Genomic DNA, 23,408 nt, shown 5'->3' with positions numbered 1-23,408 from the left:
CATTTCTTCTGGATACACAACTACATTCTTCCCAAAGGAGAGAGAGGAAAAATGTCTAATCTGAATTATTTATTTTCACCGACTTCCCCAACCAGTTTTATGTTAATACTAGCTCAACAGTGGGAGGTGTGGTTCCTAAGGTCTCCTTTTCTTAGCTTCGAAGGCTACCCACGAGTGACATCTTGTGGCGACAGTAAGTTTTACCTGGAACAAATCAAGGCTCAAAGTTGTTTCTAAGACAAGTTCGGGTATTTCAGATAGATACCTATTTTCTTTGGTGAAATAGGACTTTCTGCAGCAAGCAGAGAAGCCACAGATAATGGCATGTATCACGTGTCAGCTGCGAGGCTGTTGTGTCAGTTTGGCAAGAACTTACTCTAGAATACGAGGATGACAACGATATGAAGCAAAAATGGGGGGGGGGAGGGGGAGGAACAGAGGTGACAACAAATCTGAAATGCACATCCCCAAAAAGCTCGCCTTTCCCTGCACAGAGGGAGCAGGGGTGCTCTAACTGGAACTGCTCTGAAGGGGATCTTTACAAACAGCTTCTCACTGCTGGCCATTTCCTCTGGTTAGCTGATTCTGCATTTTTTTAACGAAACAAAGATTGGCAAACAGATGGGGGAACTTGGTATATAATAAAAGATGGCATTTCAAATCGATGGGGAGAAAGGGATATTTAATAGTATAGGAACAATCAGATCGCTGGGAGGACAAAGAGTTGGATTTGTAACTCACTTTTTACTCCAAAACAAATTTCAGACAGAGGAAAAACTGCAACATTAAACGCAACCCGGAGTTCCCGTCGTGGCACAGTGGAAACGAATCCGACTAGGAACCATGAGGTTGCGGGTTCGATCCCTGGCCTTGCTCAGTGCGTTAAGGATCCAGCATTGCTGTGAGCTGTTGAGTAGGCCAGCGGCTACAGTTCCGATTTGACCCCTAGCCTGGGAACCTCCATATGCTGTGGGTGCAGCCCTAAAAGGACCAGAAAAAAAAAAAAAAAAGGCAACCCAACAGCAACAACAAAAGGCAACCCTTCAAATATATGAAATCGTGGGAGAAGGAAAATGTTAAGGGTGAACCCTTCATAAACCCAGAAGCCATCATGTGAAAAAGAGATAAAGATGACCACAGAAGAATGTTTTCAAACTCTTGCAGAGAACAAAACTACACAAGAGGACGGAGTGGAAAATCTGGGGAATTATTTGCAACACACAGGAGAAGCAAAGATGTCACTTCCTGCCTGTGCCCAGCTGCTGACAAACCAGAGGAAGAAGCCTGCAGCTGACAGAGGAGGAGAAAGGTATGAATGACAAAGAAACATTCCCAAAACATGACCGATAAATAAACTCAACCTTATGCACAACAACCAGAACTAACAGAAAGTGAAGCCATGGAGCATTTAGCTGATTTGTAAAGTAAAAGAAGTCTGGGAGTTCCCTGGTGGCCTAGTGGTTAAGGATCCAGCATTGTCACTGCTGTGGTGGAGGTTTGACCCCCAGCCTGGGAACTTCTGTATGTAGCAGGTGCGGGCCAAAAAAAAAAGTAAAAGAAGTCCAAAAATTTGCTAAGTGGGTGAACCTCTGTACCAAGTCGCTGTCATCCATACTCAGGAATGTCAACTTTTTTTAAAAAGTGAATTATAGCTGATTTATGGAGTTCCCGTCGTGGCTCAATGGTTAACGAACCCGACTAGCATCCATGAGGTTGCGGGTTCGACCCCTGGCCTTGCTCAGTAGGTTAAAGATCCGGCGTTGCCATGAGCTGTGGTGTAGGTTGCAGACACGGCTCAGATGTGATGGTGCTGCGGCTGTGGTGTCAGCTGGCAGCTGTAGCTCCGATTGGACCCCTAGCCTGGGAACCTCCATATGCTGCAGATGCGGCCCTAAAAAGCAAAAAATAAATTTAAAAAAAAAAAGATACAAAAATTGAATGATAGCTGATTTACAATACTGTGTTGGTTTCAGGCATACAGCACAGTGACCCAGTCAGACACATCTACCTATTCCTTCTCAGATTCTTTCCCATCACAGGTTATTACAAGATACTCAATATAGTTCCCTGTGCTATACACTGGGGCCTGGTTTCTCATCTATTTTATACAGAGTCCTGTGTATCTGTTAATCCCAAAGGTCTATCTTCTTGGAAAGGCCACATTTGGACCCTGTCCATCAAAATCGAAAAGGCTGGAGTTCCCGTCATGGCTCAGTGGTTAACGAATCCGACTAGGAACCATGAGGTTGCGGGTTCGGTCCCTGCCCTTGCTCAGTGGGTTAACGATCCAGCGTTGCCGTGAGCTGTGGTGTAGGTTGCAGATGCGGCTCGGATCCCGTGTTGCTGTGGCTCCGGCGTAGGCCGGTGGCTACAGCTCCGATTCGACTCCTGGCCTGGGAACCTCCGTATGCCGCGGGAGCGGCCCAAAGAAATAGCAAAAAGGCAAAAAGGCAAAAAAATAAAAAAATTTAAAAAAAAAAATAAATAAAAAAGGCTCAGGCCCCAGGCCTGGGCAAGAGCAGTTCGAGGAATGCATCCTACTCGCACGAGGATCCAAACCGTGAAAGGACTGTGGTGCCACACACAGGGCCCAAGAGTACGAACAGCAGCAGCACCTGCTAACAAGGAACAGGAAACTGATCGCAGGAATCACGACTCCACACACAAGGGGCGATTACCTGGCTTCGAAAAGCCAGAAAGCACATCTTCAGCACAGCCTGCTAAGGCGGAACACGTTTTCAAAAAACAGTGAAGACGTGTGTGCAGCATATGAGCATCTGTGTGACATTAAAAAAGGAGCGGTATGTTTGAATAAGGAAATTCTCCCTTCGGAAAGAAGAGAGGCCTCTCAGGAAGGACCATCTCCCTGTTTGAAGTTTGGCAAAGAGTATGTTTAGTTTTAGACAACGCATTAAAAAAAAACAGGGTCGGGATAGGAAAAGACAAGGCCACACAAGTTTGTGGAATCTGTGATTCTTTTGGCTTCTTAGCTATCAAAGTCAAGCTGTTCTGGTCAAAACGAGAAATATGCCCGACGCGAAAGCCACATGTTTTATGATGCATCTAGTATACGAAGTGGCCAGAGAGGCAATTCCACAGACAGAACGGTGATTGGTGGCGGCCGAGGGCTGGAGGGAGAGGGAGTGGGGGAGGTCACCCTCTGGGCTGATGAAAATGTTCTGGAATTCGATAGTCGTGATAGACGCCTACCTCTGAATACACAAAACCACTGACCCACCCACTTTAAAATGGATTAACTGCAGGTCCATGAATTCTACCTGCATAAGTTGTTATTAAAAACAAGTTATGGGAGTTCCCACTGTGGCACAACAGGATGGGGGCACCTTGGAAGCACTGGGACGTAGGTTCGATCCCTGGCCCGGCACAGTAGGTTAAGGATCCAGTGTTATGTCCTCATGGAGACTACTCAGATCCATTTCCGCTGTGCCACTATGGGAACTCCTACCTCTCCCTTCCTGACCGAGGGCCCTGCCTGGGCCTTAAAAGCCCCTTCCACTCTTTCCCACCCAGACAGCAGCTGTGCCGCTCGACGAGGTAACGCTGAGTCACTGAGTCTCCAGGTGCAATAAAGTACCCTGGATCCAATCAGAGTTGCATCATTTTCACCCCGATCCTCAACTGTCTGTACCCATGGCTCCTTAACTCCCCTGGATTTGCTGAAGCCCTCTGGACCTGCTGCTCAGCACCGCCTTCTATGCCATTGAGCGCGCGGCGCTCCGATGCTTTCTGCACCTTATTACTTTCTGTCACATTACGGCTTGGCAAGGGTTCTGTGACCCCCATGGTGTTGGCTGCCCACCCCCCTGTTATGTGCAGGCGCTGCAGCCCTGGCTTTTCTAACCTGGCTGTCAAGCATGACCAGGTGGTCTTCAACCGGGAGGGCTTCCCACATAGCGGGGCTCGTGGAATTGGGGACCTGCGCACCCGGAGAAGGAGGCGGATCCCTCCGCACATTTGCCCCTGGCACAGACCCTCCGCTGGCGCTCTCCTGGGTGGCTACTTTCTGGCCGCAGGCAAAGGCCCAGGGCCACGCCTGGCTTTCCGCCCTGGGCTGTAGGGGAGAGGTCTCCCCGTCACCTCCCCTATCTCCAGAGACCCCCCACGCGGGCAGGAACACCCAAGCCAGCTGCCTCTTCCTGGATCCGACGCCCATCCTCCAAGCTACCCGAGTGTGGGTAGCTTGATTTCTTGGCCACAGACATCTCTCTTTCTTGCTGCTCTGCGGACTTGGATTTAAAATCCAGGCCTCTTTTGGCTTCCTCTTCTGGTGAGAAGGACTAGCCTGGTCAATCGTGCTGTTGATTAAAAGCCCAGTTTTACAATTAGGCTCACTGCCTTGACAATGAGAAATTTAAACTTTAAAAATAACTCAAAACATTCTTTGCTGAAAATCACTCTCTGTGTGCACACGTGCGTTTGCGTGTGCTCTTCCTCCACGAGTGATGACGCGTGAAAGGCGCAGCTCTCCGCGCTGGAAGTAGAGCCTGCTGGCTACCGACGTGCTCGCTGGCAACACACACTGTTAACGAACTTAAGACCTGCCTCCTGATCTGACACACCCGGAACAGAAAAAGCGGTCCAGGAGCGCAGAGACCCGCCTTGTGGGCCCCCCCTCCCCCGGGCAGTCGGTACCTTTTGGCGCCGCCGGCATCAGGGGAAACGATGATGCAGTTCCTCCACTCGGCGATGTTCTCCCGAATCCACTGCAGGACCGCGGGCTCCGCGTACAAGTTGTCCACGGGGATATCAAAGAAGCCCTAAGGGGGGGAAGTGGGGACCACACTGGAGCAGGGTTTTTACAAAGAGCTCCTCGTTCACGAAATGAATTTTTTATTCAAAAGAAGCCTTAGCAACAGACTCCCCCTTTCTTTCTTTCAAACTTTTTTTTTGGGGGGGGGCCTTTTTAGGGCTGTGCCCTTGGCATATGGAGGTTCCCAGGCTAGGGGGCGAATCGGACCTACAGCTGCCGGCCGACACCACGGCCACAGCCATGCAGGATCCGCCACGTCTGCGACCTACACCACAGCTCAAGGCAACGCCGGATCCTTAAGCCACTGAGCGAGGCCAGGGATCAAACCCGCGTCCTCATGGATGCTAGTCGGCTTTGCTAACCACTGAGCCACGATGGGAACTTCTTTTTGGAAGTATAGTTGACTTACGATACTGTGTTAGTTTCAAGTGTACAAAAAGTAACTCGGTTTAGAGAGAGAGAGATATATATATATACACATACATACATATATACATACACACATATATATTCTTTTTCAGATTCTTTTCCATTATAGGTTACTACAACATAATGAATATAGCCCCCTGTGCTATGCAGCAGGTCTCTGCTGTTTATTTGATATAAGGTAGTGTGTATCTGCGAATCCCAAACTCCAAATTTACCCCCCCAAACCTGCCCCACTTTGGTAGTCCTAAGTTTGTTTCTATGTCAGTGCAGACTCCCTTTTCTTAACTCTAACAGAATTAAATCCAGACAAATAAGTTCCAGGAGGAGATTTCAGTCCAATCCATATCTTTGGGGACCCAGGCTATTATCTTACCCTGTATCCTAAGGAAAAGGAGAATGGCTTGCAGGGCAGTGGGGGAGGAGAGGTTTGCTGTTACTTAAGCACCTTATTAGAAGCCAAATAGCTATCACAGAGCGCTTGGCTGGTTTTACAGATACAGTAACTACATTACGAAGAGTTTAAAAAAAAAAAAAAACCGAAAACCTGCATTATGATTCTCCTTTTCTACCTATTTTCCAGAAGTTGAGAGGGAATTTTAGAGTTTCTACTGAGAAGCCATTCTTGCTCCTCCAAAAGTGAGCAGTGGCAAGGCTGGGCTGGGGACAGGCGATATCAACATTAAATTCGAAGTTCAGTAAGGATGAAAATCCAAGAGAGTCACCATGCTACAAACTCAGAGACACAAATCAAGTTACCTCCTTCGAAAAATATTCACCAGTTAGGAACGAACCACGTGCATTAAGCCCCCACCCCGACCGAGGACAACCAAGAACATGCTGGAACCTGGATCTGAGAGGCATGCAGGTCCATGGTGATGATGTGATCTGCCCCAGCCACCGACAGCATATTGGCCACAAGTTTTGCTGAAATCGGAGCACGACTCTGAAATATAAAATATGAAGGCACGGATTTTATAACAAGGAAGAGAGGGGTGCATTAGAGTCCTCCCACTACGATTTCCAGGAGAAAGAGGAAGCGCAGATGCTTTACTCCCCGTGAGGAAAATTAACATTAAATAATTTAAAATTCCTTAAACAGGAGTTCCCGTCGTGGCGCAGTGGTTAACGAATCCGACTAGGAACCATGAGGTTGCGGGTTCGGTCCCTGCCCTTGCTCAGTGGGTTAACGATCTGGCGTTGCCGTGAGCTGTGGTGTAGGTTGCAGACGCGGCTCGGATCCAGCGTTGCTGTGGCTGTGGTGTAGGCTGATGGCTACAGCTCCGATTCGACCCCTAGTCTGGGAACCTCCATATGCCGCGGGAGCGGCCCAAGAAATAGCAACAACAACAACAACAACAAAAAGACAAAAGACAAAAAAAATAAATAAATAAAATAAAATTCCTTAAACACTTCAATAATAGGAACTTAATTCTTTAAATGAATTCTTAATAAAGTTGTAAATTTTAACAGCTAAAGATGCGCATCCCCTTTTATTCACCAAATACTTTTTACATCTACTGCTGTGAGACAAGGTGCTTGACACGGGGAAGAGAGAACAAATATCAAAGAAGCGAATAATTATATACCTAAATACATGTAATATCCCAACTGATAGACTTCCAGTTGTGACAAGTATGTAGAAAAAGAGATACCGAGACGGAAAGTGAGAGAGACAGACAGTAGCAGGAAGGATATCGAGTTTAAAGACCCTGGTTGTCAGAGGCCTCTCTGGGGAAAGCACTTCTCTTAAAAAAAAGAAAAAAAAAATTTTTTTTTTGGGGGGGGCACACCTTCGGCACATGGAGGTTCCCAGGCTAGAGGTCGAATCGGAGCTGTAGCCACCGGCCTACACCACAGCCACAGCCACATGGGACCTGAGCCATGTCTGCGACCTACACCACAGCTCACGGCAAGGCTGGAGCCCGGACAGAGCACTTTTAAGGCGAGACCAGCATTCCAGAAAGAGCAGCCTCTGTGACGTCCTGGAGGCTGAGAGGTCACATCCGTGGATGGGACCAAGCCTAGCGTGGCCACAGGCAGAGGTCCAGCAGCAAGTGTGAGGGGGCGCGGGAAGGGAGGCAGAGGCACGTGCTGCAGAGCCCTGGAGGCCAAGGCCAGCCCTTAAAGATGAGTTTCTGCACCATGGCTGGGAGCGAATAGTGTTCCAAATTAAAGCAAAACCAGCCTGAAGAAGGAACGCCTTCTGGTGATGCATAATTTGCTCTTTAGAGAAGGAGATGCAGCCTGACGCTGAATCCTCTCTGCAGCCACCTAACTGCTCATAGCTTTAGTTCCCACACCATCCGCCCTGGACGGTAGCTCCATCCCCATCAAAGCAAATCCAAGGAACCACACAGGCACGATTAGACGACAAGAGTTGCGCATTTTGCTGTAAATAGTGTTCCTATATACCACAAAAAAAGGAAACACAAGCTTAAAAGAAGATCTCACTCAAACTTAAACAGTGTCAAACCTCAATAAAGCTGAAAACAAAAAAGATTTCATTCAAAATAGCAACAAATGATAACAAATAAATGATCCCTGTTAAACACACACACACAATACTCATGCAAACACACGGCGATTATATCACAATGTAAACAGCTTATTTTTCTTTTCTCTAATAACACCATTCTTTTCTCAAAAAACCCTACTACTTTATAATAATACAAGCACACACATACTTTTTTTTTTCTATACACAAAGAGAGGAAACACCCCAGAATGTTAATGGAAGATGTCTCTAGAAAGTGAGATTTGGGAGAAATAGTTTCCTCATTTTTTTTTTTTTGAATAGTGCAAACTTTTCAACTAACTATATAGTGTAACTCAGCTTTTCATCATGTAATTCTCCTGCTCTGCTCCATGTCGCCTGTGGGATAAAAAGTCCTCCGCCAGTATGTTTTAGCTACTGAGAAGTGGTCGGCCCCCCAGCTCCACCCTCCAGACGTCAGCCACAAGGAAGGGTCCATCCTCGCAGTGGGTACTGGGCTGCTCCTTCCCTCTTGCCTGCACTCCTGCCTTACCCTTAATTCGCCACCATCTCTGCTGAGCCCAGTGCCCTTCAAGCTTCAGATCTGGTTCAAAGCTCTGAACTTCTCAAGGGACAGAGTATTTGGCCTCCACCACTTGGGGCCACCTTAGGCCATGCACTCAAAGACCAACATCAAGAGCTATTTTAGGGAGCTCGCGTTGTGGCGCAGTGGAGACAATCTGACTAGGATCCATGAGGATGCAAGTTCGATCCCTGGCCTCGCTCAGCGGATTAAGGAACTGGTGTTGCCGTGCGCTGTGGTGTAGGTTGCAGACGCGGCTCACATCTGGCGTTGCTAAGGCTGTGGCGTAGGCTGGCAGGTGCAGCTCCAATTAGACCCTTAGCCTGGGAACCTCCCTATGCCACAGGTGCGGCCCTTAACACAAAAAAGCTACTTTAAGTGCGATGCAAAGTTCACAAGTACACCATAAGGCCATCCCTCAAGGGCCCAAGATTGGTTTGGGAGATTTCTACATTATCTGCAGCACCCAGCGCTGTACCCTGCACACGACAGTTCTTCAATAAATATCAATAACAGAATCTCTCTACACACCGAGCTGCCAAGGCTTAGTCACCAACCTCACTGACTGTGAGAATTATTCAGTCTAATAAAAATCCCAGGATAATTAAAAGAACAAATCGATCACAGGAACCTGACTCATCAATTTGGGGGCTCTTCCTCTAACTTGATAACCTGCCAGAAGATTCCTCCGTTCTCATCTCTCCATGGCACCAAGCATTTTTTACTTCTGGGAGCCAAGACACAGGCATACTTTCTAAGTTCATACTTTGCAATCTCCTCCTTGGTTTTTGTACCATGTTTCATAACTTGGCGCCACACCCAAGGGCGTCTTGCAGGAAAAATGATGCACCGGTGAAGTGACATTACAGACAATAATAAAGAGAAAAATGCGTATGGCATTTCAACAAAGGCAGTCAAGGTACAGCAATGGAAAACAAAACATTCGACTCCCCTAATGAAAAGTAGATCAAGGAGTTCCCGTCGTGCCTCAGTGGTAAGGAACCCAACTAGGACTCATGAGGATGTGGGTTCAATCCCTGGCCTCATTCAACGGGTTAAGGATCCCACATTGCCGTGAGCTGTGGTGTAGGTCGCAGACAAGGCTCGGATCCCATGTGGCTGTGGTGCAGGCCGGCAGCCGCAGCTCCGATTCAACCTCTATAGCCTGGGAACCTCTAGATGCCGCAGGTGCGGCCCTAAAAAGCAAAAAAAAAAAAAAAAAAAAAAAAAAAAGCAGATCAAGGTCAAAGGCCACACATTTTGTGAACCAGCCCAATCAGCACAAAGACTTTCATATAGTCCAGAACTTATTCAATGTATAAGATGCTGTCTTGCTCAAAGTGGAAATGTGACAAGCTTTAAAAACTGACAAGATGGGAGAGTTCCCTAGTGGTCTGGTAGTTAGGATTCAGTGTGTTGAATGCTGCAGCCCAGGTTCAATCCCTGATCTGGGAACTCAGATGGCACTTTAAGCTGCAGCATGCCACAGCCAAAAGAAACAAAGAAACTTGGAGTTCCCATCATGGCACAGCGGAAATGAATCCAACTAGGAACCATGAGGTTGCGGGTTCGCTCCCTGGCCTTGCTCCGTGGGTGAAGGATCCGGCGTTGCCGTGAGCTGGGGTGTAGGTTGCAGACGCGGCTGGGATCCCGCGTGGCTGTGGCTCTGGCGTAGGCCGGCGGCTACAGCTCCGACTGGACCCCCAGCCTGGGAACCTCCATATGTCGCGGGTGCGGCCCGAAAAAGCAAAAAACCAAAGAAAGAAAGAAACTGGTGCTCAACATGGCCCCTCAAGGAAATCCCATCTAGATGTTCAATGACGGGAACATGGGTCAAGAGACAGCCGAACAATGCAGTCCCAGAGAACAACAGTGAAGCCTGCTAGGGTGTCAAAAGCTTTGGAGGGCTCTTGTCATCAGCACAGCAATAGGGGGCGCTGTTGGCAAGTAGAGGCCAGAGGCCAGGGGCAGTGTCACATCCCCTGTGGAGGCAGGACACCAGCCACCCAGCCAGTGCTAGTTTCTCTATACCATAAAGACTTCATGATGAATGCACATAAGAAACATGGTTTGAAAACACCATCTTTTTTTTTGGCTTTTTAGGGCTGCACCTGTGGCACATGCAGCTTCCCAGGCTAGGTAGGGGTCGAATCGGAGCTACAGCTGCCGGCCTACACCACAGCCACACTGGATCTGAGCCGCATCTGTGACCTACACCACAGCTCACAGCAATGCCAGATCCTTAACCCACTGAGCGAGGCCAGGGATCGAACCTGTATCCTCATGGATCCTAGTCCAGTTTGTTAACCACTGAGCCATGAAGGGAAGTCCGAAGAGATCATCTTGGAGTAAGAGGTGACTGCCCATCAGACACCGGTGCAACAACAACAAAAATGCTGGTGTCTCAGTATGTGTATCAGTTAAAAAGCAGGTTAGGGTGACAAACTGTTACACAGTGGACAAGGGCTATGTAATAGTAAAAGGAGCAACTTACCAAAGCAGAAGCAATGTATCAAATATCTTCGTGCCAAATGCAAAAGCTACTAGAAGTGAAAGGACAATCTGATGCCAAATTACAGAATACGGAATGTGCTAAACCTCCTGTTATGCGAAAGAGAAATAGTAGCAGAATATTAGCTCCTTGATGACAGGGACAAGGATGAAGATGCTAAACAATCTCATGGGAACACTCAGGAGGAAGAGCTAAGACAACAGACCACGCTGAGGGGACAAAAAGGAAATGTCTATTTAGCAGCTAAAAATGCACATAAAACTTGCAAGTCAAGTTGAGAATAAAAGCAGCTCCACAGGAGTTCCCACTGTGGCACACTGGGCTAAGAATCCGGCATTGCTGCAGCTGTGGCGTAAGCTGCAGCTGCAGCTGGGATTCAATCACGGGCCCAGCAATGTCCCTGTGCCGCGGGCATGGGAGCAAAAGAGCAGCTCCATGAATGCCAGGTGGAAAGTCAAATGCTTCACAGCAGCAGATGGCAGTCAAGGTTTGGGCGGCCTACAAGCTAAAGCCAAGTCACCAAGTGACAGACAGACAGACAGACAGACTGAACACTTCATGGCACGTGGCACTTATCTAAAATTCACATGTCCATGTCCACAAACAACTGTTTTCATGACACACAGCCACGTCTGTTCATTGACGTACTGTCTTGGAATCACAACTGGAGTTTGGCAGTCACCACAGAGATTGGACGGCCCTCGAGACACAGTCTGCTGACTCCCTTCTAATATATATGGAGATCATGTTGCAAGGGCAGGATGGCGTTCTGGAGATCAAATTTGTAGTGAGAAACGAAGCTGTGTTCACCATGGGCTCTGGAAACTACATGTGAACACGTGCGCACTGAAATTTAGGGGGACCTTGCTATAGGAATTCAAATTTATAAAGGGACTTTTTTTTTTTCCCCCATTTAGGAGGGGATCTTACGTGCTGTTGAGAAAGTTGGGTTGTTACAGAACAAGAATTATGGAGATGGAGGTGTACTGGGGAAAATCTCTCTCATCACCAGTCACCCCGTCACTGGGCGGCAGTGTCTAGTCAACTGCAAGGATTCACCTGGAACTGAACGAACACCTATTCCTACAATACAAGGTGGACAACAGCTTAAGAGTTGACCCCTGTAGAGGGGTGGGTGGTGGTCCCCAAACCCGTGTCCACCCAGAACCTCAGGCCGTGACCTCATTGGGAAATCGGGTCTTGGCAGAGGTAAGGTGAGATCAAGACGAGATCTTTCTGGATGAGGGGCCGGGGGGAGGGGGGGGGCTACACCCCAAGGCTATCCTTTAATCAAAGACGGAAGGACACAGAGAGACACAGGAAGGCGGCTACCAGAAGCCAAGGAATGGCAGGAGGTACCAGGAACAGGAGGAGCCAAAGAAGGCTCCCCGCTGAGTCGTCAGAGGAGTGGGCCTGCTGGCACCTTGACCCCTGAGGTCTGGCCTCCAGGACAGGGAGAGAGTACACTTGTGTACACCTGAGTACACCTAAGCCTCCCCATGGGTGGTCGTTTGTTAATGGCAACACTGGCAAAGCAATACAATCCCCCTGAAAGCTCCCCTCCGACTCCAACCTCGCTGACTTCTTTTGGAGGCAGAGACCATGTCTGCAATTTCTTCTTGCAACTCCCAGAGCCTCCTACAGGGCTCGTGTTAGAAAAAGAGTAACTCAACAATATGAACTTCACTCTTCTTGGGAGGTGAGAAAGAGATAATGGTATAAATGACACTTTGGATCTTGAGATGAGGTGCAAGATGAGATGCCAGTGTGGCCCAGTTCCTCATGGTAACATTTTTCGAAACTACAGAAGGGGATCACAACCAGGATCCTGACACTCAGAGAATCCAGTGATCTGCTTCCGACTCACTGGGGGGGGGGTGTCTAGTTCTATCCACCACCACAAAGATACACAGCAATTTCACAAGGACTAGAGAAATGGTGTTTTCACACCTGCAAAATACCCTCTTATCTGTTTCTCTCTCTACAAGTATCAGCATGATGACTGGTCCAAAGACAAACCTTTGCTAAAGCCAAGGGGAGAAAGCCTAGTTACTTGATCGCACAATAGAAAGCACTTTCCAGGGACCCAGAAGTACCAAGACGGGAAAAGAAACACAGCCAGGGAGTCCGAGCGGGTTCCTCCACCAGGACCCCCAGCCCCATACCTTGTCCTTTTTGTCTTGCCGGGCGTAGGGGAAGCATGGGATCACGGCGGTCACCCTGGAGGAGGAGGCGATCTTGCAGGCGTTGATCATGATGAGCAGCTCCATCAGGTTGTCGTTGATTTCGCCGCAGCCACTCTGGATGATGTACACATCCTCCCCCCTCACGCTTTCGCCAATCTCCACGCTAGGGAAAGGAAGACGCCGCCCGTCACCAGGCAAGTGTGGCTGGGCCCACCCCAGGGGGCTGGCGACTGGCCGGGGCTCAGCCCGCCCGGCTCCCGGCGGCCAGGCCTGCCCACACTGAAAGGAGACGGGGCCAGATCAGCCAAGGGAAAGGGCGCTCGGGCGAGGTCTGGGGCCACCAGGAGCAAGCTTCTGAGACTCCTTCCTCTTCAACCCTGGGGAGTCACGGACGACGGGGGAATGGCCACCAGCCGTGAGCTGTGACAACACACGCGTGACCACACAAGACGGGTGTGACGACGCGTGTCGACTGGAGAAGCTCCCGTGAGACCCGGTGCCCGGGGTTTTATTGGGGGCCAGGCACGTGGGCACCCTCTGCCTGTGGATCACCCAAATTCCAGACTCACAGGGACTCAGCGTGAACCACGTGGGTCGCACAGGCTAGCAGTGAGCCACTCATACAGGTTAAGGGCGCGAAGCCTGGCAAAAGTGAGGTTCCCAGAGGCCAGCAGAGCCTTTGCCACTGTGCAAAGGGTCTTTTTCATGTATGAGGGGACCTCATATGCTCTTTAAAATTCGTCTCAGACTCATGTTGCAACAGAAGAAAGGGTGGGGGGAAAACTGTAATTGCAATGTATACATATAAGGATAACCTGACCCCCTTGCTGTACAGTGGGGAGAAAAAAAAAAAAGAATTCGTCTCAGGCCTATCACATTAACTCTCTTTGGAGAAATATTATATTTCAGGGTTTGTTTTTTAACCTCTTTTCATGTTACATATGCACATTGCTTAAAAAGACTCAGGAGTTCCCATCGTGGCTCAGTGGTTAATGAACCTGCCTAGCATCCGTGAGGATGCGGGTTCGATCCCTGGCCTTGCTCCGTGGGTGAAGGATCCGGTGTTGCCGTGAGCTGTGGTGTAGGTCACAGATACAGCTCAAATCCCGAGTTGCTGTGGCTGTGGCGCACGCCAGCGGTTTCAGCTCCAGTTCGACCCTAGCCTGGGAACCTCCATATGCCTCAGGTGCAGCCCTAAAAGACCCCCCCGCAAAAAATTCAAACCATTCTGTAACACTTATAACAAATAAACAGCCCAGAGACAGCCAATTTCAACTTCTTCTTTTTTTTTTGGCCGCAGCAAGCAACAGCTTGATGTAGGATCCATTCCCAGACCAGGGCTTGAACCCGGGCCGCAGGGGTGAAAGTGCAGAGTCTTAACCACTAGACTGTCAGGGAATTCCCTGTTTCAACTCTGGCTGTGGTTTTGAGATACTATCTTCAGAGCCCCTGGCTGATGCTTGGACTAATTCATCTGGACTTGACATCGTGGGCATCGTGCGCTGACTTCTTACCACCAAGGACAGGGATTTATCGCCACCCTCTCCCAGGCTCCTCCCCATCCCAGCCATCACCCCCTCCCTGTGGGGCCTTCCCATCTCATCTCGTCATCCTCCCAGCACAGACCAGCATTTCGAAGCAAAGGAGCGCTACCTGTTAACTGGGTCAATGCTGCTCAGAACTGAGCCAGAGAGTAAACCGAAAGCCAAGTTTATACGTTCCTTTTATGCATGACTTTTTTTTTGGCGGGGGGGTGGTTGTTTGCCCTGAAGAAAAGCATCCTATCCTTTCCTCTGCTAAGTTTTCTAGGTACAAATGGCAGCCTCAACACGTAAGCCCGAGACATCAACGCCAGGGGCCTCGAGGGCCACGTCCATCCCATTGCCCTTGGCCCCTCTCTCCTGAGCTGGCCGACCTGGGTTCTCCGTCTCTCTGGGCACAGCTGCCCCCTAGGGATTCCGTCCCCACCTCCCTTGCCCTGGATTTCCCACGTTCTGTACCGTTTCTTGGTGTACTTCCTTGTTCTGTGGATGAGCATCCTCTAGGAGCTTCTCAAGAAAGTGCAAATCGGAGCTAAAGTCTTCAAAAACTGCCTATCAGCAAATTTCCGGATTTCGGGCATAGCATTCTGAGTGTTCAACATGAGAGTGAGGCGGTCCAATGCTAGCAGACACGTACGATTCCTGGTGCCCCTGCTCCTGCCATCGGGAACCCTCACCCGAGGGTATCATCTTACTAAAATCTCTTGAGCCAGTTATTTCCAGAGAAAATGTAATTACAAATGCCATCTGGAATGCCACACAGTAATCTATCTGAAGCAACTAAAGCTTCTACCCGACTTCAAGTAAAATAATTATGAGACCAAAACGCCATTTCTTTTTTCTTTTTTCTTTTTTTTTTTTGGCCGCACCTGTGGCGCAGAAGTTCCCAGGCCAGGGACTGAACCCACGGCACAGCAGTGACAACGCTGGATCTTTAACCTGCTTAAGCCACCAGCTAACTCTTCCACCCCCCAAAAAACAAAAAACCAACAACAGGAGTTGCAGGTGCTGCTCGGTGGGTTAAGAACCCAACAAAGTGTCCGTGACGATGCAGGTTTGATCCCTGGCCTCGCTCAGTGGGTTAAGGATCCAGTGTTGCCGTGAGCTGTGGTGGAGGTCGCAGATGCGGCTCAGATCCCATGTTGCTGAGGCTGTGGCCGGCAGCTGCAGCTCCAATTCGACCCCTAGCCTGGGAAGCTCCATATGCCGCAGGTGCAGCCCTGAAAAGACAAACAACAAAATGCCATTTTTCAAGCTGATGGGATCTGAAAATGAGCTTTGGCCAGAGCCGGTCACGCCGTCCAGGTGCTCTGCCATAGATGCAAGAGTACGAGGCCAACCTCAGGATGCGAGCGAGACAGAATTCTCTGCAGCCCCTCCGAGCTTGGGTACCAAGCAGCTAAATAAACCTAAGTCCTGGGTGAACATCCCTTCCGCCGTGCGGAGAAGTCGACCTGGAAACCACGCTCCGAGACAGCTCAGCCCATGAGCCGAGGATGGCGTGGCAGGCAGGGCAACGGGCTCCCAAAGACCGTCCCTGTCCCACCCCTCAGAACCTGTGTGTTCATTTACAAGGCAAAGGGGAAGCAGAGGGGCAGAGGCAATGAGGGCTACTAGTCAGCTGACCTTAACACAGGGAGGTTACCCTGGATTATTCTCGTGGGCCCGAAGGCATCACGAGGGTCCTTAAAAAAGGAAGAGGCAGTGAGAAGAGGTCAGAGAAGGAGATGCGAGCACGGAAGCAGGGTCAGAGCCAGGCGTCCCTCAAGCCTCCAGAAGGAACAGAGTGTTCCACTTCGGTCCTCCAGAACTTAGGATGCGGCAGCAACGGGGCTGCCCCGGGCCCACAAAGCCCAAGAGCCTCGCTACCTGGCCCCTTACAGAAAAGGTTCACCAGCTTCTGGTCTGCCGACCGTCTCTCCCCAAACTTCAACTTCTCTGGCCTAGTCTTTCTCAGCAACCTCAATCCCCCTGCCGAGCAGTCCAGAAATCACCATGGCAACTTTTTTCCCAAGCTATTCCTGCTTCTACTCTTCAGGATGGTCACGACTGATCTTTATTTGAGGTCTTTTAAAAACCGTGGCCAGAAGGCAGCATCCACCGGCTGGGCAGATGGAGGCTCTTTACTGTTCCCGAGAGAAGGCGGCTGATGGGTTTATCTGTGTCAACAAGGAATGGGTGCGGTAATTAAAAGCCAGCCGCAGACAAGCACGTTTCACATCAAGAGGTGTGATCTGTGGTCCGAGCCCCTGGGTCTGGGAAGACTACGTGCTTGACAACACAAGGGCACAGAAGGGACCAGGCCCTCTGGGGCTCAGGCCTTAAGAGCCTAGTGGCTCCCCTTTGTTGTGTTTTAGAATCCTTTGCATTTGGCCCTCAGCTTCCATGCTCCAATCAGGAAGCTCCAGCACCCTACGGATAGGTACTGAGGTTCCTGACCACGCGCCCAGGCAAAAGCTAATGCCAACTTACTGGCCATGTGAGTGAACCATTTCAGAAGTGGATCATCTGGCCCCAGTGAAGCGTCCCTGACGCCACCACATGGGAGGGAACGAAGCCTTCCTTGCTGAGTCCGGCCCAGATGGCCAGCCTGCGAGTTCAATCAACAATTACTGTTTTAAGCCATGAGGTTCTGGGGTGATGTGTTACACAACGGAGAGCCAGAACTTTGGGTCTTAAAATCCAGAGAGCAGACTCTGCAGGCAGGTGAAGTGACCAGTAGAAGGGGTCACAGCAGCCTTTCAGACACCCTCATCACTGCTGTCCTAGGATGTCGCTGTGGGATTTCACGGGTCTATGGTAAAGCTGGGACGACATCCTCCTGCAGAGCTGACAGGATTTAGAGATGAGAAGGTGAAATCATGGAGACTGTGTGTCCAATCAGACAGTGTCTTATAAATGAGGAATGGGGCCAGTGAGCACCAGCAGACAGCAGACCAGATTTCTGGTCCTGGCTGAGGGATCGAGTCAGGAAGGGGCCCCTGGACAGAAATTGCATCAATGCTCTCAGCCTTTTGCCCGTCTGCGTCTCATCTCTAGGACCACCTTGGTAAAAACTGGATCCCTAGCACCGTACCTGACACAGGAAGGCCTGTTTGTAAAAATCAACCTCTGGACCTAGACAGTTCGTGGAAAAGAGAACAGTCAGGAAATTAACCTTTTAAAAGTCTAGATCGTAAAAACATCAAACATATGTAAAAGCATAGAAGGTAACTCCGTAAGCAATGCCCGGACTTCATGCTGAGTGGTTTCTGAAATCTCTTGATTTCCAATTATCAAGAGGCTGTTCTAAAACAGGCAAAAGCAAGTAATTTCTCCTTGACTTACAGGCCACCACCCATTATCACACTCTTCTGAAAGCTCCTGCAACGTGCATGGGACTGGCAAAATGCTGCCGCATTCAAACCTAGATCGACGATCCTTCTCCAGAGCCCTAGGCATCCTCCAAGACCTCTGGATGCCAAGCGGCATTCTTTAGCTGAATGACTCCTGCATTAGTACCATCAGACACCCATTCGCAAATGTTTCTTCACTTCCATTACCGTCAGGGCAGCATACCAGGCATTTTCCACCTGGAAGAAGGGCTTCCCATATCCCCGAGAGCTGACTCAACAGCCAACTCCAGCTTCTGGACATGGAGTAACATCTCTCCTCCGTATCTAAGCCATCTTGGCCTAATTCAAGATCATTCAATTGTCTCCCCTGTTTCCTCCGAGAAGTTTCTAGTTTTAGGTTTTTCATTTAGGCCCGTGATCCATTTTCAAGTTCATCTTTGAAATGGTGGGAAGTACGGATGCAGTTGTTTTTATTTTTGTTTGGGGGATGGTTTGTTTGGGGGGGGGTGTCTGTGTTTGGTTTTATTTGGCAGCTGCAACAACTGTGCCAGCACCACTTGTTGAAAAGGCTGGCTGAACTGGATCTTTGCCAAAGATATCTGAGGGGGCCACCGGCCTGACCTCACTGAACAGAACAGACTACTTCTTGTGGACCTGAGACAGAGGCAGCAGTTACCCTCAAGCCATCATGGCCTTGCTGCCGGACACAGCAGAGACCCAGGACGACGACGAAGCTGAAAAAAGTCCATCAACTCTGAGGCAGAAAAGTTAACAGCACAGGGGATCCCAGCACGTGCGCCCGCGAGTTCCCAGGCTCTAAACACTATGCAGGACCACAACCTGGATAACTCAGACACCAGCACCCTGGACGCCCAACTCTGTCACCTGTGAGCTTTTAAAACGCCCCCAGACTCGGATCAGAATCTCTGGGGCATGGCAGGGAAGCGGCATTTTCAACCGTCCGCGGCGAATCCAGCGCGCTGCTGGGGCCGGGGACGTGGGCGGGACGCTCCCGACAGAGCCCGCCCGGGGCTTAGGATCTGCCCAGCAGGAACCCGGACCCCGGGTCGAGCACGCCCAGGGGCGTCCCTCCCCGCGTGCCCCGCACCGACGCGGTTCCCGCCGGCTGCACCCACCTCTTCCCGACACCCTGTGACCGCCCCGAGGTCGCTCTTCCGGGCTGGGGCCGCCCTCCTCGGCTTCTCCCGGACGCCGCGGCGGTGGCGCGGAGGCCGCATAGTGGCCGTCCCGCCCCGGAAGGGGAGCGGGCGGCCGCGGAGGGGGTCCCGGGCGGGCGCCGGCCCCGGCCCGGCCCCGCAACCGCAAGCCCAGCGCCCTCCCCGGCTCGGCCCCCACCTGGTCTCCTGGTTGCTGAACTTCTTGGTGACCACCTTGCCCAGCTCCAGGCCGAGCCGGTCGGCCACGCGCTGGGACAGGTCCTGGTGCGAGCTGCCGCTGAAGAGCACGATGTTGGGCATGGTTGCGCGCGGGGCTACAAGCGGCGCGGGGCGGCACAGGCGGCAGAAGCACGGGAGGCCCCGACGAGAGCGGGAAAGCGCGAGTGGAGGACACCAGCAGGAGCGGAGCTAAGAGGAGCTGGAGGGGGCGGAGCGGGCAGGAGGAGGAGCCGGAGAGACGGGGCTGGAGGAGGAGGAGGAGCCCGAGGAACCGCAAGGCGCAGCCGCAAGTCTCGGAGGAGGAGCTGGAGGGAGGCGGAGCTGCGGGAGGAGGGGCGAGAAGAAAAGGAACGCGCAGTCGCGGAATCCGGAGGCGGAGCTGGAGGGCCCCGGACGGAGGAAGGAGGGGCTGCGGGGTGGGAAGAACGCGAAAGCGCAGCCGCGGGCTCCGGAGGAGGAGCTGGAGGGGGCAGAGCTGCGGGAGGAGGGGCGAGAAGAAAAGGAACGCGCAGCCGCGGAACCGGAGGCGGAGCTGGAGGGCCCCGGACGGAGGAAGGAGGGGCTACGGGGTGGGAAGAACGGAAAAGCGCAGTTGCGGGGCTCGGAGGAGGAGCCGAGGGCGGAGGAGCGGGAAAGCACAGCCGCGGTTCCGGTAGGAGGAGCTGGAGGGGACCGAGCTGAGGGAGGAGGGGCTTGAGGAGGAGGTGGGGTGGGAAAGGGCAGCGGCGGAACCCGGAGGTGGAGCTGCCGGAGGAGGAGCTGAAGGGAGAGGGGCGGGGGAGGAGGAGCTGGAGCGGGAAGGGAGGAGGCGGGGCGGGAGGAGAAGCCGGCGGAGCGGGAGAGGGAGGGGGAGCAGGCTTGGAGAAAGTTCCTGCGAGTGCTGCCAGGCGGGGGATGCTAACACCAAGGCGATAGGATGAGAAACCCTGGGTGGCCTGGCTCCAAGGGAGAGCTGCGGGACCCTAATCTTGACTTTTCTGTCCTGCTTCGCGGGGGCGAGTCAATGAACCGGATTAACTGGGCACAGAGGGAGGGTGCGGAAAGTGGCGATGGAGGCGCCTTGCAGCCAGGAGCGACCCCCAACCTGGAATAACCCAAAACCCGTTGCAGATCACTGGTGCCCAACTGCAGGGGGTCTGCAAACGCATGCTGCCTGTTTGTACCAGAGCGCTAAACATTGTTTTACTCTTGAACATGTGTGTATCGATGATAATGACGACAATACCTTTGGACTCCAATTAGAAATATTATCCCTTTCAAAAAGGAACACCTTTCTCTCATTAGTGGGTGTGTACTGCAAAAAAAAAAGAAAAAAAAACCCACTCAATTACTATTCTAGTTTGGATTCCATCAATAAAACATTGTGAAAGTTTGTTTTCTCTCTTGTTACATATCTACTTACATGATATCCTCGCCGGTTTTCCTCTTGGCCCACAAATCCTGAATTATTTACCTAGGTTCCTTGAAAAAGCCGCAATGCCAGGGGCCATCTAAGCCCCGATCACAGGTGGAAGGGGCAAGATTGCTCTTGATGGTGAGTTGGATTGAACCAAGGCCCTTCCAGATTCCTTATTTTTAGGTGAATGCGGCAACCCTCCAGCCAGATCGCAGCAACTCAGAGGACTCAGGTGGCCCCCAGCAGCAGCAGCAGCCCTCAACCTCTTTGGAGGCGCCACTTTTCCCTCCCTCCCTGCAGACAGGAGCCAAAAGGTTTTCTCAAGAGGCAAATACAGGCATAGGAGAAGGCGATGTGTTACATGGTGATGGAGGACGCGCAGTGTTAATGATGCTGGTCACAGTTTAACATTCCTCAATGAAAACGCATTAAACAGGTAAGATAAATGTCTGGGTTTTTACCTGACATTGCTGAAAATTGCCTCTCCATCAAGAAGACAAGGCCACTTGCAGGTTGTAGGCTGCTCTAATTTGACTTCATACTATTGGGCATTGGGGGGTTGTTGGGATAATTCAAATCATTGGAATTTTTCATCCAGGTCTATGTACTTTGCAAAATAAACTACCTAGTCCATCAAGTGTTTCTATTAAACTCCTACACCCGCCTGCTTACCAAAATATTGCCCCAAACACTAATTCTGGCAGCTCTTCTGCCCTCTTTTCATTCCACCTGGAGATGTGTAGGTGCTCTATTTTTTTTTTTTTGAAAGAGAAAACCCTACTTGCAATGACTTATTCTCTGTGTATTTTATGGATAATTACCATAGCAATGAGATTTATACTCATACTCAACCATATGTCTAAAATTTTTATTGAATGAGTCTGCCAATGTAATTATTTTAAAGTCTCCTAATAAAATTTACTACCAACGATATTACTATAATTTTTATGTACTCAAAATTTGTCTCGTAGGCAAAATATATACACGACGTTCTTCTCAAAGGGAAAGCGGCTTCTTGTTAGCATGGTGAGGCTGCAGTTCTTTGATAACAAAACAGATGTACTCTGTTAAGCAGTAGAAGCTAAAGCCCCTGTCCTCTGAGTCTGTTAATGGCTGGGCGTTTGGAAGCGATGATTGAATTTTCACAAACCATGACTTCAATACTACCAGGAAGAAGTAATATCTGGGTTGGGACAGCTAATAAAATGGTTGTTGGCTCAATGCTTTGATGATGCTTAAATGCTGAGTGTAAACAAGGGGGGACTGTGCCACTGGGATGGATGACAATCATCTAAAATCATCATGAGTAGCAGTCTGTCCAGAAAGCTGTCACTGGTAAATACACAGGCTCAAATAAAGAGCTAGAGATGATTTTTATTTAACGATGAACACTTTCTCTCTGAAGCCCTTTTATTCGTGATACTTGGGCAGAGGAGTCACTCTTCGTTGTGGGCCCTGTCCTGTTCGTTGTAGGATGTTTAGCAGCATCCCTGGTCTGTCTACCAGCAGCACCTCCTCATCAATTGTGACAACCAGAAATATCTCCAGACATTGCTAAATGTCCCCCAAGGACTGAAATCACCCCAGCAAACAAACCACTGTCCCTTTCTTCCTCCACGTTAGCCTTTCCTTGGAGCTGCTTGGGTTTCCTCACAGCTTGGCTACTGGGTTTCAAGAAGATAAGCCTCAAAGAGCAAGAGCATATCAATATGTTCAGTAACCTCTGCTATTGTCGTGTTTGCCAGTATCCCATTGGCCAAAGCAAGTCACCTGGCCAAGACCAATGTCAAAGTGGTGTGGGTCAACATAAGGACATGAACACTAGGTCTACCAGCCCCCCAGTCCACCAACCGTCCACCCTAGGGCACTAGCTTCTTAGAATGTGGAGTTGAGAGAGAATCTGGGAAAAAGAAACACACGTTCAAAGACTCAGGACTAAGAGGATAAAAAGAACATATTAGTATAATTGGCTACATATGATCTCAGGCCAGATATATTGTAAAATGTTATTTTAAGATAAAATGTTAGTGGGGAAAATTAAAATCATAAGATAGTTCCATTGTTAACTTCCATCCTCACTGACTCATGGATAGGACTGAAATGGGAAAACTGATTTGAGTTCGTGACCAGTTTCACTTCTTGTATTCCGCATCATTTAGCCAAGTTCTTTGTATATTTAGAGAGCTCTAAATATTCATTGAATGAATTTATCTGCAACTCTCCTAGGGCTGAGCAATGGAAGAAATGGCCCCTAAGAGAATGCCAAGACACCCCGATGCATCCATTCTACCGTGTATGTTTCACTGGGAGTATGACAAATAATTTACAACTGATTATAAAATGCTAATGTTTATAAATTATTCTAAAATATAAGTTAAAATGGATACAAGTTCTTTTTCTGACTTTTATTTCTCTGTCCTATCCTTTTCCCTTCTATTATTTAAAGAACAGTTTTTAAATAGAGAGGCGAGGATAATGAACACTCATAAGCCCATCACCTAGATTTAGCAGCTTGTCACAATTTTGCTAGATTTGCTTCATCTATTATTTTCGGAAGTATTCTAAATTATAGGCATAGTATATTCACCTCAAAATTATTTAGTCTGCATCTGTAAAAGTTATATATAATATACAAAAAAATTAACTCAAAGTGGATCAAAGACCTAAATATAAGAGCTGAAACTCTAAAATTCTCAAGAGAAAACATAGGTATAAATCTTCACGACTTTGGATTAGGCAATAATTTCTTCAGTTTTTTATTTTTTATTTTTTGTCTTTTTTTTAGG

General features: G+C 49.7%; 2 protein-coding genes across 2 annotated transcripts in view; one reads left to right on the top strand and one right to left on the bottom strand.

Moving 5' to 3' along the window:
• The window catches only part of PRPS2 (phosphoribosyl pyrophosphate synthetase 2), a 26,011-nt gene extending 6,585 nt beyond the window's left edge, over positions 1-19,426 (bottom strand). The window contains 4 exon segments of the mRNA NM_001243801.1: positions 4,654-4,778; positions 6,045-6,143; positions 12,933-13,116; positions 19,186-19,426. Coding sequence (NP_001230730.1) covers positions 4,654-4,778; positions 6,045-6,143; positions 12,933-13,116; positions 19,186-19,307 — 530 coding nt within the window. The 5' untranslated portion in view covers positions 19,308-19,426.
• LOC110257839 (histone transcription regulator 3 homolog) lies at positions 19,306-23,408 on the top strand. The gene is made up of 4 exons (XM_021080605.1): positions 19,306-19,384; positions 19,421-19,878; positions 20,806-21,058; positions 22,849-23,408. The coding sequence occupies exons 1-3, from the start codon at positions 19,306-19,308 to the stop codon at positions 21,028-21,030; spliced, it is 762 nt and encodes a 253-aa protein (XP_020936264.1). The 3' UTR covers positions 21,031-21,058; positions 22,849-23,408.

The sequence above is a fragment of the Sus scrofa genome, chromosome X (assembly GCF_000003025.6).
Source record: "Sus scrofa isolate TJ Tabasco breed Duroc chromosome X, Sscrofa11.1, whole genome shotgun sequence".
NCBI lineage: Eukaryota > Metazoa > Chordata > Mammalia > Artiodactyla > Suidae > Sus > Sus scrofa.
The sequence above is the reverse complement of the archived record's forward strand: the minus strand, read 5'-3'. Positions and strand labels throughout refer to the sequence as shown.

Bases quoted from the DNA above. Each gene is read 5' to 3' on its own strand.
- LOC110257839 (XM_021080605.1), top strand. From the start codon at position 19,306: ATGGTTGCGCGCGGGGCTACAAGCGGCGCGGGGCGGCACAGGCGGCAG. The intron at 19,385-19,420 runs GCGCGAGTGGAG...AGCGGAGCTAAG, and splicing joins GCCCCGACGAGAGCGGGAAA to AGGAGCTGGAGGGGGCGGAG. The intron at 19,879-20,805 runs GTAGGAGGAGCT...CCTTATTTTTAG, and splicing joins AAAGCACAGCCGCGGTTCCG to GTGAATGCGGCAACCCTCCA.